The following is a 17,323-nucleotide window of genomic DNA, read 5'->3' as shown; positions in this document are numbered from 1 at the left end:
TCAGCACTAGTCCAGCTTTCTAGCTTCCTTGAGGCAGAGCACATCAGGGGTACCCAGTCAGGAATATCATCCTCTTCAGAAATTCATTTAGACTTTCACTCACCACAAATTCATTGCAAATATTTACTCATGCCCACTGGGCCAGTGTTAAGGATTGTGAGTCTTTTCAGCTCCCTGCAGGCTTTGCTTTGCCATAACTTCAATGGTAAAACAAAGCAAATAAACCAGTTACAATGACTGTGACAAATTTTTATTGATAACATTTCAAGATGGCGAAAATACTTTATTTCTCACCTTTATGACCCTATAGTCTATTAGAAATAGCCATAATGCAATGAAATGGTAAGTTTTATGATGTGTCAAGAGACAGGATAGAAGTGTAAAGGACAGCTCTGCTAGGAAACGTTTAAAATCCAGCTCTGGGGAGGGGATCTCTGAGTTGCAGAATTTGGCAATATCTGTAGTATAAAGACTCAGTTCCAGGCCAGTTTCTAGTCATTAACACAGCACCACTGGAGGTGTGGCCCAATCAGTAGTGCCCCTGCTGAACAAACACCGTGTGCCAAGTTCAAACCCCAGTCCCACCAGGAGTGAAAAATCTCCAAACATGGCATCACTGAATGTGCAGTTGGGAAGAGACTGGCGGTCGCTCATTGTGACAGTATTTATACCAGGGAAACAGCATCTGCACGAGTAACCTCAGAACCTGAGGTAATAACAAAATGTAGCAAAATAATTAGAAGTAATGCCTTTTAGAATTTGCCAACTAAGATATTAATAAATTTATTTAATTCTAGAGTTTACATAATTTAACTGTAAATCATGGCTAGGCTTAAGAACTAGTTTGACAAACAGCTCTGGCATTGTCCTTGAGATGCAGAAGACACAGGGGAGACAGAGCAGGGCACATCCAACAGTGGAAGCCCTGGAGGGTCCCAGCACGGGCTTGGAGTCACTGATCTGGGGGAGGCGCAAGGCAGTTCAGGTTTCTGTGGATATTCATGGGTCACTGTCAGAGTGATCCAAAGAGAATTTTCTCTTAGAAAGCTATGTCTGGCAGCAGTTGGAAATCAAACAGGAGACTATGGCCCAGTCATGGGTGGCTGCTGGCATGATGCAGAAGAGCTGGTCGTGACACAGATAGGACAGGGCAAAGAAGATGGAAGAACTGCCCGGAGTCCTGTTACTCCAGAGGCTAGAGGCATGGCTCAAGTGGTAAAGTGCCTGTCTGCAGGCATGAAGCCCTGAGTTCCAACCCCAGTACCACCAAAGATTAAAAAAAACAAAAAGAGTCTCTCTGGGAGCTGCTCCCAGAATCTGCAACCCTCACACCTTCAGGTGGGGTTGCAGCAGCCTGCCGGGTCATTTCTGCTTTCTACTTCCTCCTGGTCCTCTTCTGAGGTCCTCAGCCTTCCCTCATGTTTTCTGCCTGCTTTATATACAGTATTCCTCACAGCCCTCCCCTTCCCTGTCTTCCCCTAGTAGGTCTGCCCAGCCACAGTTTTTTTCTCTTCTATTTGAGCTGTTCTTGAATTTTAAAGTAATTTCCAAACATTCAACTATAGTAACTAATGTGAGATTCTTAATTTTTGTTGTTGATATCTCCCTGAGATTTGAAGTAACACCATTATTCCTGCTCGTCTTCACATGTAATCTTTATATACCTTAGGTTTATTTGTCTGCACAAACCTACTTTCCTCTGTGTTTGCCATCTCAGTTGATAATATTAACGTCCTCCATTAACCTCGGGTCCATCCTCTACTGCTACCTCTTCTTTCTCAAGTTTCTAAATATTTACTTCTCAGATTAGAGTACTTGCCATTGTACTGACTTCAGAATCATTCTTTATTTCAAGTATTACAACAGCTTTCCCTACCCTGGCCCTTCCCTCCTCCTACAACACTGTACCCCTAACTAATAAAATTCTTCCTGTGGTATATTGCAGTTTCACAGACTGTGTGATTATTCCCTGTCCTCTGACCATGAACATACAAGGAAAGGAACGTCTTGCACAACTATCTTTCTAATGCCTAACATTTTAGTAATAGACTTAAGGCATTCATGTTATTAAAATTGGATTAAATCAGTTATTGAATTAGATTAAGTCTATTTATTTATACTCTGAGAGCATGTTCATTTCAGAAATTGAGGAACCCTCCCATTTTAGCCTCAATCTCCATTTTAGACATCTTGATACATCTTCCATTTCTGCTTGAGATACAGAAAAATGGGAATCTTATGAATTATTAGGAGTGGAACAATTTATACGAAAGTCTAAAATCTCCATTTAGATTTGGTAAAACTATTTGTAATATGTTCAGGTTGAAAGTAGCACAAAGCTTGATTAGATATAGCCTAAATGCATAGTGTGTGTGTGCTTGTGTTTATGTATGTGCTTGTATATATGTGTTTATGTATGTGTGTTTGTATATATGTTTGTGTGTATGTATGTATGTGTATTTGTGTATGTGTATATGTATGTGTGATTGTGTATATGTATGTTTGTATGTGTATTTGTATGTATGTGTGTGCTTGTGGATGTGTGTTTGTGTGTGTGTGTGTTTGTGTGTGTGTGTGTTTGTGTGTATGTATGTGTGGTAATTGAATGCCACAAGTAGTACAGGGGTGTCTGTAGACAACTGCCACATGGTCCCAATGAGTCAATGATATTTTTCTTCTACTCTTCAATCCTTTGCACATAGGCACCCTTCCCCACCCCCTCAAAACTGTCACTTCTCAGTCCCAAGGTGGCTCCTCTAATCCAAACTGTGGTGAAAGTGATGACCAGCTAGATTTAGCCTGTTCCTTAGGGAAGAAAACTCCCTTCTCAGTGATAGTGCCTACCTCTCACTGGCAGAATTGTGTTTAAACAAAGTGATTATTTTAAAATGAGAAAACTGGATATTTACTGCTTTATATTAAGGAGTGGGTATTGAGCAAGCATGTTTTCATGTCTACAATACATTGGCACTATGACAAGGGATATTTAAAAATACATTTTTATATAAAACCCACAAGTATTTTAAGTTTAATTCTTTGAAAACTTAATGTATGTATGTAATATTTTAGTCTAAAGACAGATCAAAAACAGTAGTCATTTGCTGAGTGCTGTGGCTCACACCCAGCTTCTCAAGAGGCAGCAATCAGGAGGATCTCGGTTCATAGCCATCCTGTGCAAATAGTTCCTGAGACCTTATCTCAAAAAAAAAAAAACAAACCTAACACAAAAAAGGGCTGGCAGAGTGACTAAAGCAGTAAGAGCACTTGCCTAGCAAGCTTGAGGCCATGAGTTCAAACCCCACAGCCCCAAAAAGTTAAATAGTAAAAGGTAATAGTCTTAAAATCTCAACACAGAAAAAAATAAACCTTCCTAACTATTATTGGCTGTGTTTGTTTTGTTCTCCTCTCAAACCTCAGCCAAACCTCACTTTGTGATCCAACCCCAGGACACAGAGGTCTTAATTGGTACCAGCACAACTTTGGAATGCATGGCCACAGGCCACCCACACCCCCATGTTACTTGGACAAGGACCAATGGTGAGGAGGTTGATGGATTCAGGCACGTGGTGACTTCCAGTGGGCTTTACTTACAGAACGTCACCCTGCGGGATCATGGTGGATTTACTTATCATGCCAACAACAGCCATGGCTCTGTTCAAGCCACAGCCAACATAATTGTACAAGGTATGGGACAGAAGGTCGTGATCGAAATGTTCTTCCTGCCACACTCAGAAAATTATTTTTCAGCTTAAAAAGTAATATCATATATGTCAGCAGGGAGATTTATTTATTTGCCATTTATTTTTTGACATAATAGAATTTTCAAAACCAATCTGCTTCAGTTGGATTTCTCTTTCTGCTTCAGTCTTTATCCAAATGCCAGAATCAACCACTGTCAAAAGATATTTGTGTTTCAGAATAGTTTACAGATAAGGGGAAGGCACTTTAGCCATGAAAGTGAAAAGCTGTACCTTAAGTTCACAGTCACTGACTGAACTGTCTATTCACCTTGGCCTGAGAATAGCTGAGGGCTCCACAGGTAGCACCACAATGCTAAAAGTATTTTGAACTCAGAAAGTAAGTCTTGCGTGTGGGATGCAATTACAATGCAAAGAAGACCTGCCCTTCTGTTGCTCTTTTGATCTTAACCTGAGGCTGCCCTTTTTTTCAGTTGTTGTTAGTGTGAGTGTGTGTGTGTGTGTGTGTGTGTGCGCACATGCATGCACTCCTAAGGTGTAGAGGTTTTGTAAACAGCAGAATATAAATGATATTGGAGTGATGCTGAAACTCCTGTTCCCTCTGTAGTAGTTTTTCATCATCTGATAAGGGATTCTTGAAGGCATGAATATCTTAGAGTTTAAAAGTTTTATTATCTTCAGATTTTCATAGGATGTTATCTATCTGAACACTAGACCCTAAGAAATACTGAAAGAGCAAAGATAGCCTAGAATCATGGAACTGACCTGCACAGTGCAGGGCTACAGCTGAGGGCCCAATTATGGGGAGGGGAGTCTTTACTGCTTCCAGAATGGCCTTGTGTGCTCCCCTCCCCCAAAGGCTGAACCTTATCCAGAGTAGGCTTTCCACCTTCGGCTCATGTTTTCTGAATTGAATGCTTTAGTAACAACTCCTTCAGTAGCAATACATCAATCATTTCTTGATTTCATTGACAGGTCTGAGGAGAAAGTTATGTTTTTCTGTACAAATGCTAATATCATGGAAAACACTAGCTCTAAAAAGAAATGAATTTTTTTCCTGAAGTCTTTTGTAACTCTACGGGGAAATTACTTTTACAGTGCCCAAACATTATTTTTACACTTGTTTTAGTTTGTAGGGGTTGAAAAATGCTTTAAAAGAAGTAGTGCTTAGTTTCTGATTTGCTTGCAGTCTTCTATGCCTAGTGTCTTAGTTTTTTAGACACTTCATGCCTAATCAAACATTTGCACTTTGACAGCCTTTTATCTCACACTGTGTTGGCCTTGTATCTCCCAGTTTGTGTGTAGTTTGTTCCTGGTCCTTCCGCTGTTCACCTGTATTGGTTGAGGCTTGACTAAACTCTGATAACACTTACAGACTGTTTGTTTCACATACCACAGCACTCAATCTTTTGTTTCTGCAGTGGTTTGCACAAAAATCGCCATATGCTTGTCTTTTGTTCTATGCACAGTGCACTTGTGTCACTTGCAATTCTCTGTGTTGAAATTTTTAATTAGTCTTGAAATTTATGAAAGAGGATTCTTTTATGTTGCCTAGTGCATGAAGTAAATATTCTAAGAGGTCTCCTTTCTGGGTTATTTTAAGAGGTGTTTGATTAATTTTGTTTAGTTCTTTCACTGCTCATTTACACTAAGATCACAATTACCTGGAGGTAAGCCTCTTTCCCTAGATTGCTAGAAAAACTAATAAATAGAATGCCAACAAACAAACAAACCAGCTCTAGAGGCTTACATTAAGCTTATATCAACAGTGTAAGACAAAAGTGTTTTTTGTAGGAGGCAAGTTGGTCATGAATAGAGCTAGGAAAAAGGAATTTAATAAAATAGGAAAATGCACATCTCAGAGCTTTCTGCTTTCACTCTGGAGGTGGGACTCAGTGGAAGGCCAGGAACACAGCCTCCCCACGCTTGTCTTTTTTAAGAAAAAAAGACAAGGCTGCTTTTTTAAAAAATTAATTAATTTATTTCCACTGAATCAAAATTCCTTCCTTGATCTAGCCAGCTGGTCAGTTTAGTGTGACTGCTTATTTACTTATCTTTTCCTATTGTATGTTAGGATGTGTGATCTTGGCATTTCTTTTCTGTTTTAGTCAGAACATATGAAGTAAAACAGTTTTTTTTTTGCCTATGAAAACATTATCTAGCTGAATTTTAATTATTATTATTAAAAAGTAGAAATCAAATTTTCCAACCTTGGAAGTCTGGCTAAATTTCTTAACTATTACCTACATTTATTACATGACTCTTTTACTATGTCCTAAATTCATGTCTTAATGTAGAAATATTTTTGTTCTTTTAAGCCATTCTTATTAGTTTTGTTGGCGTTAATAACCCTCCGGTGCCGAAAACAGACACACAAGAGACAGAAAATCTTGACAAGGCAATTTCTCTTGATCAAGAGGGTGCAAGCATGTGCTCTCTCCAGCTAAGCAAGCACACAGGCACAAAATGGCTGACAGTGGCTCCTCCTTATATCCCTGACACAGTCGTACCTGCCCCTCACCTGGGATTTGTCCAGGTCAAAGGTTCAGTCTCCCTCAACTACCTAAAAGGCATGAGGGATGGGTTAGGGCATGCAGTTTGGTGGGCAATGGAATTGTACAGGAAGCAAGGACCCTGTAAACATGCAAGTAAGTCACCTAAGATGGTGACCTTAGGAATTTTTAAGTAATCTAAGAGGGTAACAAATACTTTGAGAGAAAAGATCATTTTTCTCACAGTTTCATGAGTCAGTGTAATGCTCTACAAAGACCATCAGGATGGGGTGAATCATCTAGATTTTCATGCTGCCTCTGTCACTTACTGGTTCTGACTGAGAGGAATTCAATTCAGCCTCCTCCAGTCGGAATTTCTTCATCTGTGGAGTGAGGACAAGGCTGAGCCTGCTGATCTGAGGACTGTTTTCTAGAAGTCTGTTACAAATAATTTGCAGACATTTGAGCAGCTTCATGAATCTGTGTGACTGTGTAATTTAATTGTATACCATTGTTATTTACTTTATCACCTTACTTAGAGTTGATGAAGACTTTTTTTAAAAAAAGATCTTTATTATCCATACATAGTATAAAACTTGACACAAATATTCTTTGCCAAGTAATACATACTTTATTATATTACTTGTATTTGCAAATGGCAAATGGATAGTAGGAATTGTGGAAAATCTAATTCACCATGAAAGTGATTCACCAAGACATCTGTAGCAATTTTGAAAATCTCACTACTCAGGTGTATTGGGGATCACTGTGACCTTCTAAAATGGTCATGTTGATTTCTTTTTTTTATTAATCAAAATGTCATGAACAGAATTCCTTGCTCTAAACTGTACATGCAGCTGTTACCTATTTGTTATTCATATAAAATCAACTATGACGATCTGAATATCTGGAGCTCCAAATTTTGTCTTAACTGTGACTATTTCAAAGGTAAGGGTTTATGTGTTGCAGGACCATTCATCCTAAGGAGCATGTTTTTCTTTCTGAAATTAATAGGGCAATTTGTTTCAAATTTTATTCTGCATGTGAAAATTTGGAGAAAACTATTTCATGATTCAAACGTGATTTGTAGTTTAAAGTGTTTATGGCACCTAGTGAAAAGCGAGAGGGAGGCTTTAAATATATGAAGAGCTCCCATAGACTTAGAAATGGTCACTTCTTACTGACTCTTGCTTTTCTTCTTTGCAGACCAGATGTCCACATTTCTGGTTTCCTTATAAATTGGCAGACATGCATGAGCTCCTCTATGATCTTCATATCCTTGGGGGTAAATAATTGGAAACCACATTCTTAAGCATATTTCCTTTTCCCTGTAGTTCTGGGAAGTTATAAAAATCATCTTCAGTTTTGACGCACTGGCACTCTTTCATTCTCTTCAGCTCCACCACAGTTTACAAGAAGGCCCAGGGATGAAGTGGTGCTCCAAGAACACACTGTGGAATTTCTTTGTGAAGCTGAAGGCCACCCTGCTCCAGTCATTGTCTGGACAAAAGCAGGTATCAGCACATCAACAAGTGATTGTGGGAAGGAATAAACACCTTTTCTTTTTGAGTCTATAAAAAAGGCTTAAACTAATTACCATCCACATGTCATGGACAAGAAAACAGCACATTAACAGTATTGGTTAAATACAAGGCCATCATTACTTTCACAACATTTTCATTTTCAGCATTTGAGTGGATGGCTGTCCTGAGCCCATCTTCGCCGGGACCTAGTTTCCAGATTTTTAAAATGAAGTTATTGACCACTTAGCACTTTTACACATTTTTTAAAATTCCCCAAAGCTGGTCTGCACAATATTGCCAACTTCTTTTGAACTGATTTTCAAGTAAAATTCGTACAAAATGAAATTAGAAGTGAAATGAAATGCTAAGTGACGCTCCAACTCATTAAACATGAAGAGCTCTCAGAAGACAGATGTTCCCAAAGTGTCGGTACGTTGAGTGTGGGGCCTGGTAGGCAAAGTCCTCCTCTTCAGAGGGACCGGGCACTTCCAGGGAATCTAGGAATCTAGGTTGATGATCCTCTGGATGACAGCCTCTGTAAGAGTCTCCTGGGCCTGGAAATCTAACTTTCTACATTAGTTCAGGTACTGGAGCAAATCCAAAATGCAACTGCGTCTTCAAATTCTTTGATTACAATTTTCACTTCAGTCTTAGGGAGTTTGGGAAGCTCACTCTAGTTGGTACCTGGTTGCTGCAAAGCTAGATTCAAGCCCCACTCCTTCCTTTACTAACTGTGAGTGTGACTTTGGGCAAGTAAGTTAACTGCTGTTTACTAGAGTTCCCTCATCTCTGTGGTAAGGGATGATGGAATTTCCTACATCATAGGGTGGTTATGGAGATAGATTTGAGTGTATTTATATTTTTAGGCATTTAAAAAAGCAGCTGGCAGGCTGTGCACAGTCAAGAAAGTTTAACTATTCTTTGTCCATCTATAACAAGGCCTTTGATAAAGTACAAGTTTTCACTGAAATAGTTGAGAATGACTACCCCCATTTAATAGTTAGTGACCACAAGCAATAAAGTGTTGAGAAAGATTCAGAGGTTCAGTATAAGCTTAGAAGTAAGAAGTACAATGATGGCCTGGGTGATGAGCTGTGAGGATTATCAGCAAGAGTGTCACAAAAGCACCCTACACTGAATGTCCTACTTCACTAAGGTTTTTAATATAATACAAATATTGTGATACACAATACAAACATTATTACACTACAATAGTATCACAGTACAAATTTCATGATAAGAAATGTTAAGAAGTTATTTGAAATTTGTACTTAATGATCATATTTGCACTGAAATTCACATCATAATTGGGGAAAAGACTTTGAGGGGCAAACATGAAGGTGGGGGAATTCATTAGGAAGCCCAGCTTGTTCTGGTGAGAGGACATCTGAGGGGACAAGTCAAGGTCGGTGCCATGTTTGTGGGAATGCAGGGTAGGGAGGAGCTATCACAGTTCACACAGGCACCAAGGATTTCCTGAAAACCTTGACCCAGGACAGTCATGCAGTTCTAGCTTCTAGCTCTTTGCACCACACAAATCCTGTACGAAGTATTTTCTTTCTTTCTTTGCAGGAAGGCAGCTCCCTCTGGAAAGTCGGTACACGGTTCTGTTCTCAGGCACCTTGAGAATTGACCACGCAGCACTGCATGATCAGGGCCCATATGAATGTCATGCAGTCAGTCCGCTGGGGGTGAGAAAAGCATCTGTCCAGTTGACTGTAAAACCCAAAGGTAGTAAGTGCTATGATCCATCTTCAAATCCTGAAGAGAGAGCATTTTCTATATTATTGATCTTAGATTCTTACAAATTTTGTATAAAATCTAAGAAATTACTAATTTAAGCCAGGTGTGGTGGCTTTCACCTGTAATCCTAGTTACTCAGGAGTTGGAGATTGGGAGAATCATAGTTCAAGGACCACTAGATCCCATCTCAACCAACAAACCAAGCCTGGTGACTCACACCTGTCATCCCAGCTACATGGAAGTTATAAATAAAAGGATCATTTTGCCAGCCCCAGGCCTATTAGAAAAATACCTAAGGCAAAAAGGACTGGGGAAGTGTCTCAAGTGGTAGAGCATCTGCCTAAGAGCTCGAGGCCCTGAGAACAAACTCCAGGATTGCCAAAAAAAGAAAAAAAAACTACTAATTTAATACTTTTTTCCAATGAATGTTTTGTATAATTTTTTTACTTTAATATTTTATTTTTATTAGTGTCAATATAAAGTTGTCTTTAAAAGTTAGTTCATGTTTTCTTTTAGGTCATGTTTTCTTTATGTATTTATATATACACATATATTTTGTATAATTAGTTTTATTTTTGTGCATCTAAATTCAGAGTAACACACACGTAGACAGGAATAGATGACAAGTAGAAACACAGTTCTCCCACATGTAATGATATGTGAGGAAAGTCGCAGGAATAAGGAGGTGTTCATGACGACTAAGTGTAGACAAGGACTGCACTGAGCAACTGCTGTTCATGCCTGCTCTATTAAGAATTTCTTCTCCACTTTATTTTAAACCTATCACATGCTTACTTTTTAATGGAGGTTTAATTGAGATTAATGAAGGGAGAGGGTATCACAGGCAGGGGGTGCAAATTGCAACTCAAAGGTGTGAGAAGACTTGAAAATACAATATGGGAAGATGAAAGGGAATGAAATGTCTTGGAAAAGCCCATTTCTGACTAACAGGAAATACCAAAAACTTATTTGTACAATATTTCAAACTGCTTTTGAATTAGTTTTCAACTATGACTTAAAAATCAGGAGGTTTTTATATTAATAAGTTTAAAAATAGGAGAGGACTGGAGGTGTGGTCCAAGTGATAGAGCGCCTGCCTAGCAAGCATGAAGACCTGAGTTCAAACTCCAATACTGCAAAAAAAAGAAAAAGAAAGAAAGAAAAGGGACTGAGAGTCTAGTTCAGTTGGTAGAACTTGCCTAACACATGTAAGGCCCTGGATTCCATCCCTAGTAACAGAAAAAAAATAATAATAAACAAAGCATAGAAGATAAAGAATGAAAGGTAGAATCATTTTACCTATGAGATTATGAATAAGAATTCTTTTCTTCTTTATCTACTAATTCCTTGAGGCGATTTTAGCATGCCAGAGAGTGACAGTGTGATGAAGAAGCCAAGCAAGACAAGGGACCAAAATACAAAACAAAACAAAAACTTTATCAGGACCTTTCATCTAGAGAAAGTGGTTGGGGAGGGTTTGAGTAAAGCAAAATTTAGCAGGTTTGCTGAAGGATGTGTAGGCCTCCATCAAGTGGGGACACATATCACATTTTAAGGTCAAAAAATGTCCCTGAGAAGGGAAAGAATTTGGCATGTTTCAAAGCGCAGTTGCGTCTATGATTTAGTGAGAGAGGATGAGAATTTCCTGGGGTGAGTCAGGCTGTGGGAGGATCATGCAAGAGCCAAATGAGGTTTGGGGTTTTGGCCAAGGAGAGTAGATGTCATGCTGCTGGCACTTGGAGAAGAGAGTGGCCTATGGACTAAAACTCTGCTAGTTCCTGAGTGTGGAATGGCCTTGGGGCACAGCCAAGTGGTTACTCTTGGACATGTTTGGAATAAAACAATTCTCAGTGAAGATGCTAAGCAGTAGGCATACAAGTCTGTATTCAAACAGTGTTAGACATAGTACAAGAGTGGGAGCAGATCACAGAGGTGTGGAGAATTCCAGTGGTGGCATGAAGCAGAGAGGAGTGCAGCAGGGCATTAGTCAACAGGTCTTCATGGATGAGAGTACAAGGGAATACCAATGGAGAAATGCTTTAAGGTGAAGGCACATGGGTAATTAGCAAGAATCCAGACTAAGTGATAGATAATTAGGTGGGCTCCTGCAGTATCGGGGTAGAACTTCTGAAAAGTTCTGATGCCAAAAATATTTTTATAATTCCCTATATGAAAATGTAATTTTTGCTGGGTATTGAGGGGGGGAGCGGGAGGGGGTGGAGTGGGTGGTAAGGGAGGGGGTGGGGGCAGGGGCGAGAAATAAACCAAGCCTTGTATGCACATATGAATAATAAAAGAAAAATGAAAAAAAAAAAAAGAAAAAAAAAAAACCATGTAGATTAAAAAAAAAAAAAAAGAAAATGTAATTTTTGTTTGCATAGGCTAACAGGAAGTAGGTTGGAGTTTTTCTCCAAGATGTGATCAACCAAAATGGCAAAAAAGAAGGTGGGCTGATCTCACATCAGAATGTTGAGAGGAATGCACAGAAGAATGGAAAGGGTGACCCTGTCATGACAGATAGGGAGATGTAGAGCACTGGCGAGGTGGTGTAAGAGGCTAGTCAGAGACCCCCTCAGAGAGGCAGATCCCAGCAGTGAGCTGATGAGGCACACAAACAGAGAGAGCTACAGCAGAAGCTGACAAAGGTCAGGTTCCATCCACTCAGTGAAAGGTTGCTAAGAAACCATCCCTGAAAATATGAGAATGAACAACAACAAAAAAAAGAATAAACATGTAACCTTAAGAATGTTAGATATTAGAATAAAAAGATATATTATAATGACATGTGAAATGTTTACAGAAGTAAACTTTATCAAAAAACAAGGAGATACAGCTGGAAGCTAACAAATACAAAGGAATAAGAAAAACACGTAAGGGTTTTCCAAATAAAAAACTAAGTAATTAATTTTTTAAAACTATGCTAAATAGTAAATTAGGAATGCTTAAAAATTAGTGACCCAGAATGGAAGTGTAAAATATGCAAGCAAGGTTAAGACAGATGGAGAGGAGAAGCAGATATTCTGTCTCAGGATAGAGAGAATGAGTGGTAGACAGCACTGGAGAGCCATTAGCTAATAATGAGCTAGAGCCAAGCTAGGAAGAAATCATATATATATATATATATATATATATATATATATATATATATATATATATATATATATATACACATATATACATATATATGTGTTAAGCAAAATAAATAATATATTGCTAAATATAAATAATATATATATATGTGTTAAGCAAAATAAATAATATATTGCTAAATCTGGCATTGAATACTTATCAAAATCTTATAAGAATTATAAAATTAAAGGCTAAGTAATGATATTTTCAGTCAATCAGAGAGTTTGCCAACAATAATGCTGCTAAAAAAATTCTCAAGGTTATAATTCTTAAAGAAGAAAACAATGACTGAGATTCCAAAAGAATGCAAAGTGAACAAAGAAATTGGTGAACACATAGTTAACATTAAAATATTCTCTGCATTCAATAATAACAACAGCCATTGAGATATTATATTGCCTAATAAGTGGTACTTAACAATGGAGTATCCGTTTGGACAATGGTTATTGAAATTAAGTTGCTATAATGTTCTTGTGTACCTGATTTGAGGTGTTAGTTGATAAGTTGGTCAATCTACTAATCTTAGGCTTTTGAAAGAATGAATGTCAGAGATAACAAGGGTAAATAGCAAATAATAAAAATATGGTTATTAATTTCAAATTAGAAAACTAAAAGTATAGGATCAGAAAATTAACAGTTGCTTAAATGAAAGGTAAGAAAGGAGCAAAAAAAAACCTAGCAGTTAATTTACAGATGGATTCTACAAATATTCTAAGCTAAAAGGCAGGGCAGTCATATATTAACTTATATATTCTCTTCCAGAGTATAGCAGAAGAGATCCTGCTCAACTGTGGTTGTTAAAGGACATTACGAGAAAAAAAAGTGCTGAGTAGTTTCTATGCACAACGTTGTCCATACAAATCCACTGAGCATACTGCATTAATAGGGGATCAATTATTGTTTTAATAGATGCAAAGAAAACATTTGGTTAAATTTTCTACTTATTTATTATTTAGAAAAATATCTTAGCCATATGTAAACAAACAACTAAAATATTTTCTACAAAAAATTATTAGTAAAAGAAATTGTAAGAAAGCATATATTTCAAGGGGAAGTGTTATAAATATTCTCTTTAAAATTAGAGAAAAGATCGCATTTACTCATTGTGATGGACAATCCTAGCCAGGACAAAAAGATAAGAAATAGCAACAAATGTTATGGCTTTTGAAGAAATACATACATTTTTATTACTTATGTATAATAGAAGTTTCCTAATACACAGTCCATAAACAGATAAGTAATCAGAAATAAGAGTACAGGATTATTGACTATGATGTCAACAGTGAAAACTATTTCCCATACTATATGCCAGCAACAGACAGCATGCTTAATTTTATTTTTAAAGTAATAGTCCTTAAAATGGAAAGTATAAATTTCTTAAAAATAAATCTAACAAAATATGTGCAAGAACAGTGTAGAAAAAGGATCAAATGTTATTAAAAAGAAGCTGAAATGTGTTAATCCTCTGACATTGATTTATAGCTCAAAGCAATTCTAATCAAAATCCTAAATGGGGTGTTGGTGGATGATGAACGGATGGGTCTAAAATGCAAGTGAAAAAGCAGACCTGAGGATGATCCAAAATGCAGGATGCAATATATGTATCAGAGAGTACACATTCTACCATTGGCACGGGGACCGACAAGTGGAACAGAAGTAGAGCCCTGTGCAGTAGCATTGCTCGTGACTGTGGTAACTAGGTCTTCTCAATAAATTGTGCTGGCAAACTGTTTGTCCACAGGGAAGACATGAAATCCCATTCTTTCCTCACCCTGTTCCCCCAAATCAATTCCAGATAAGAATGACTTTAATTTTTTAATCAGATGTTTTGTTTTTTTGAGAAAGAAGTAAACATCTTAGGATAATAGCACAGAAGACTTTGAAAAACCAATGATAAAACTAAGAACCTATAAGAAAAAATTAATAATGACATCTGCATTAAAATTCAGACCTTCATCTCATCTGTCAGACACAGAGAGATCTTTGCAACACATCTAAGTGACAAGTACTTTTTTGAGATCTCTAATGTATGAAAAATCCAATAAGGAAAATAGAAAGATCAATTAGAAAATAGCAAAGATAATGAATACAGTTAGGGAAAAAGTTAATTTATTATGCTGGTTGGGAATTAGTGTAGATTTTTCTGCCAGGTATGGTGGCACATGTCTGTAATTCCAGCACTCAGGAGGCTAAGACTGGAGGATAGTCCAGACTGGGCTATGTAGTGAGATCTTGTTTCTAAAAACCCCAAACAAACAAAGTTAAAAAGATTGATTGTTCTGTCTATGGTTATTCAGTTGCTCCAGCCCCAACTGTTAAAAGGCCTCCATGGAATTGCTTTTGCACCTGTGTCAAAATCAGTTGTGTGTTTGTGCAGGTCTGTCACTGGATTCTCCCCTCCCCTCCATTGGTGTGTTATGTGTCTGTGTCCTCTCTTTCCTCAACAGTGCACAGTTTTGATTTTTATAGCTGTATTCTCAGTCTCACAATCTACAAGGCTAATTATACTCACCTTATTCTTCTTTATCAAATTTGTTCAGTTTTTCTATTTCCTTTGCATTTCTAAACACACTTTATAGTGGACTTGCTTGTATCTCTGAAAAATTTTGCTGGGATTTTAATAGAAGTTGCATTAGGCCTGTATATCAACTTGGGAAGAAATGATAACTTTAATATCCATGAATACATGTCTATTCAAATTTAGATTTTCTTTGATTTCTTACATCAGCATTTTGTAGTTCTCAGCATGCTAGTACTGTAACTGTTTTATTAGAATCATACCTATGTATCCCATGCTTTTGAGCAATTGTAAATGTTTTTGTTTTAAATTTCTGTGCTCACTGAATATACAAATACAATTTGTCTGATTAATTTTCATCTTATATTCTGTGACCTTGCTAAATTCACTTTGGAATTTAAAAAAATTTTTTTTGACAGAACTGAAGTTTGGAGTGTTTTTTAGATTTCTCAGAATATTCAATATAGACAACAGTGTCTTCTGAAAATAGGCACAGCTTAATTTCTTCTTTTCCAGTCTATTTGTCTCCTGTGTCATATATACTGACTAGACTTTCCAACATTGAACTGGATCAGGGTGAAGTGAACTGGAAGTCGTGCCTCACTTTCCTGTTTGATGGGAAGTATCTGCTCATTGTTTACAGTATGCTCTGGACATGTTTTTTCTCAAGATGTATAGGCTGTCATCTCCTTCTGAGAGTGTTTTTCAAATCATAGATGAGTGTTGAATGTAGTGAAACATATTTTATTAATTGATTGGTATCTTATGTGACTTTTCTGCTGCTGTTAAAATGGTGGAAGAGATTGATTGATTTTCAAATACTGAACCAATCTTGCATCCTGAGAATCAACCTTTTCTGGTCATGGTGTATAAAACTTTTTTGTGGACAAGTTCTTTTTACCAGTTCTTTGTGGATGACTTTCGTGTGAATATGTGTGAGAAATATTGGTCTGTAGTTCTTTCTGGTTTTGGTGCTATCTTTACCTGCTTTTGCTATTAGGGTCTGCCTCCTGAAATGAATTAGGAAGAATTTTCTGACTTTTTATTGTATGGAAAGGATTATAAAGAATTGGTGCTACTTTGTTTTTAAATTTTAGGCAGAATTCTCCAATAAAATTATTTTAATTCTTCCCTGGAGATTTCCTTCTGTGGAGTTTTAAAGATTATCAGTTGCATTTCTTTAATCTTTATAGAACTATTCCAGTGATCTGTTTTGTCTGTTTTGTATTGAGTGAAAGTAGTGTGTGTTTTTTGAGGAAAAATAAGACATTCACTTTAAAAAGGCTATCTTTTTCTCTTAGCCAAAAATAAATTTTGATGTCACCATATAGCTTTATTTCAGTTTTACCAAAAGATATTAAGAAAAAATAATGAAAATCCTTGTACCCACTACTCAGCTAGAGAAATAACTTATTACCACTGTGGCTAAAGCATGTGTGCAGCTTCTTTTGTTATTCCTGCTCTCATCCCTGCTCTAATTATCACCAGCCTGGGTTGGTTCGATGATTATTGTTCTCCCAGATGTCCATGTAATTGATTTTTTTAAACTATGACTGTCCGATTTATACTGCTTGATGAAGCTGGCACATATTGACCGAAATTACACTGAAACAATGTGATGTTGGCTCATCTCCACAGCTCTCCCGGTGTTTACTCAGCCTCCTCGGGATGCGAGCATAGATGTTGGAAGGGATGTAAACATTCCATGTCTTGCTCAAGGAGAACCGCAGCCCATTATTACTTGGAATAAGGCAAGATCTCAACCAAAAATACAGTAATATTAAAAACACCTGTGGTGTGTTGACCCACTGAAACTGAGATAATGATTCTCCTATTGATTTATTGCTATTGTGATTTTTGTTAGCAAGTAATACTTCTTACACTGCAGCAGGTTTATTTCCTGGTTCTTCTTCTTCAGTGACTGTATCTAATTTTGTCTCAGGGCTTTGATAAAGTCTATCCTTGCTCATTTGCTTGGTGATAAAAACTTCATAAGCATAACTAAATTCCTTTAGGGAAACTGCTTTTGTCATATGTAAATGAAGAGTTGTAATGGCTAACAAGAAACCATTGTAAATTAATAACTCAGCAATGGATTAAAAGTAGGTCATTAGCTGAAACAAGAAAGGAATGAAGAGCTTGGTATTAAAGGAACATGAAAAAAAGTACTTGATTTGAAACTTGAATGGCTTTGAAAATATAAAGCTCCTTATTTATATA

The 17,323-nt window shown here is 37.2% G+C and overlaps 1 protein-coding gene across 1 annotated transcript in view; it reads left to right on the top strand.

Moving 5' to 3' along the window:
- Positions 1-17,323, top strand: part of Pxdnl (peroxidasin like) — a 141,473-nt gene that overhangs the window by 22,030 nt on the left and 102,120 nt on the right. The window contains 4 exon segments of the mRNA XM_020187732.2: positions 3,418-3,684; positions 7,588-7,704; positions 9,286-9,444; positions 16,742-16,854. Coding sequence (XP_020043321.2) covers positions 3,418-3,684; positions 7,588-7,704; positions 9,286-9,444; positions 16,742-16,854 — 656 coding nt within the window.

The sequence above is a fragment of the Castor canadensis genome, chromosome 3, assembly GCF_047511655.1.
Source record: "Castor canadensis chromosome 3, mCasCan1.hap1v2, whole genome shotgun sequence".
Taxonomy (NCBI): domain Eukaryota; kingdom Metazoa; phylum Chordata; class Mammalia; order Rodentia; family Castoridae; genus Castor; species Castor canadensis.
The sequence above is the reverse complement of the archived record's forward strand: the minus strand, read 5'-3'. Positions and strand labels throughout refer to the sequence as shown.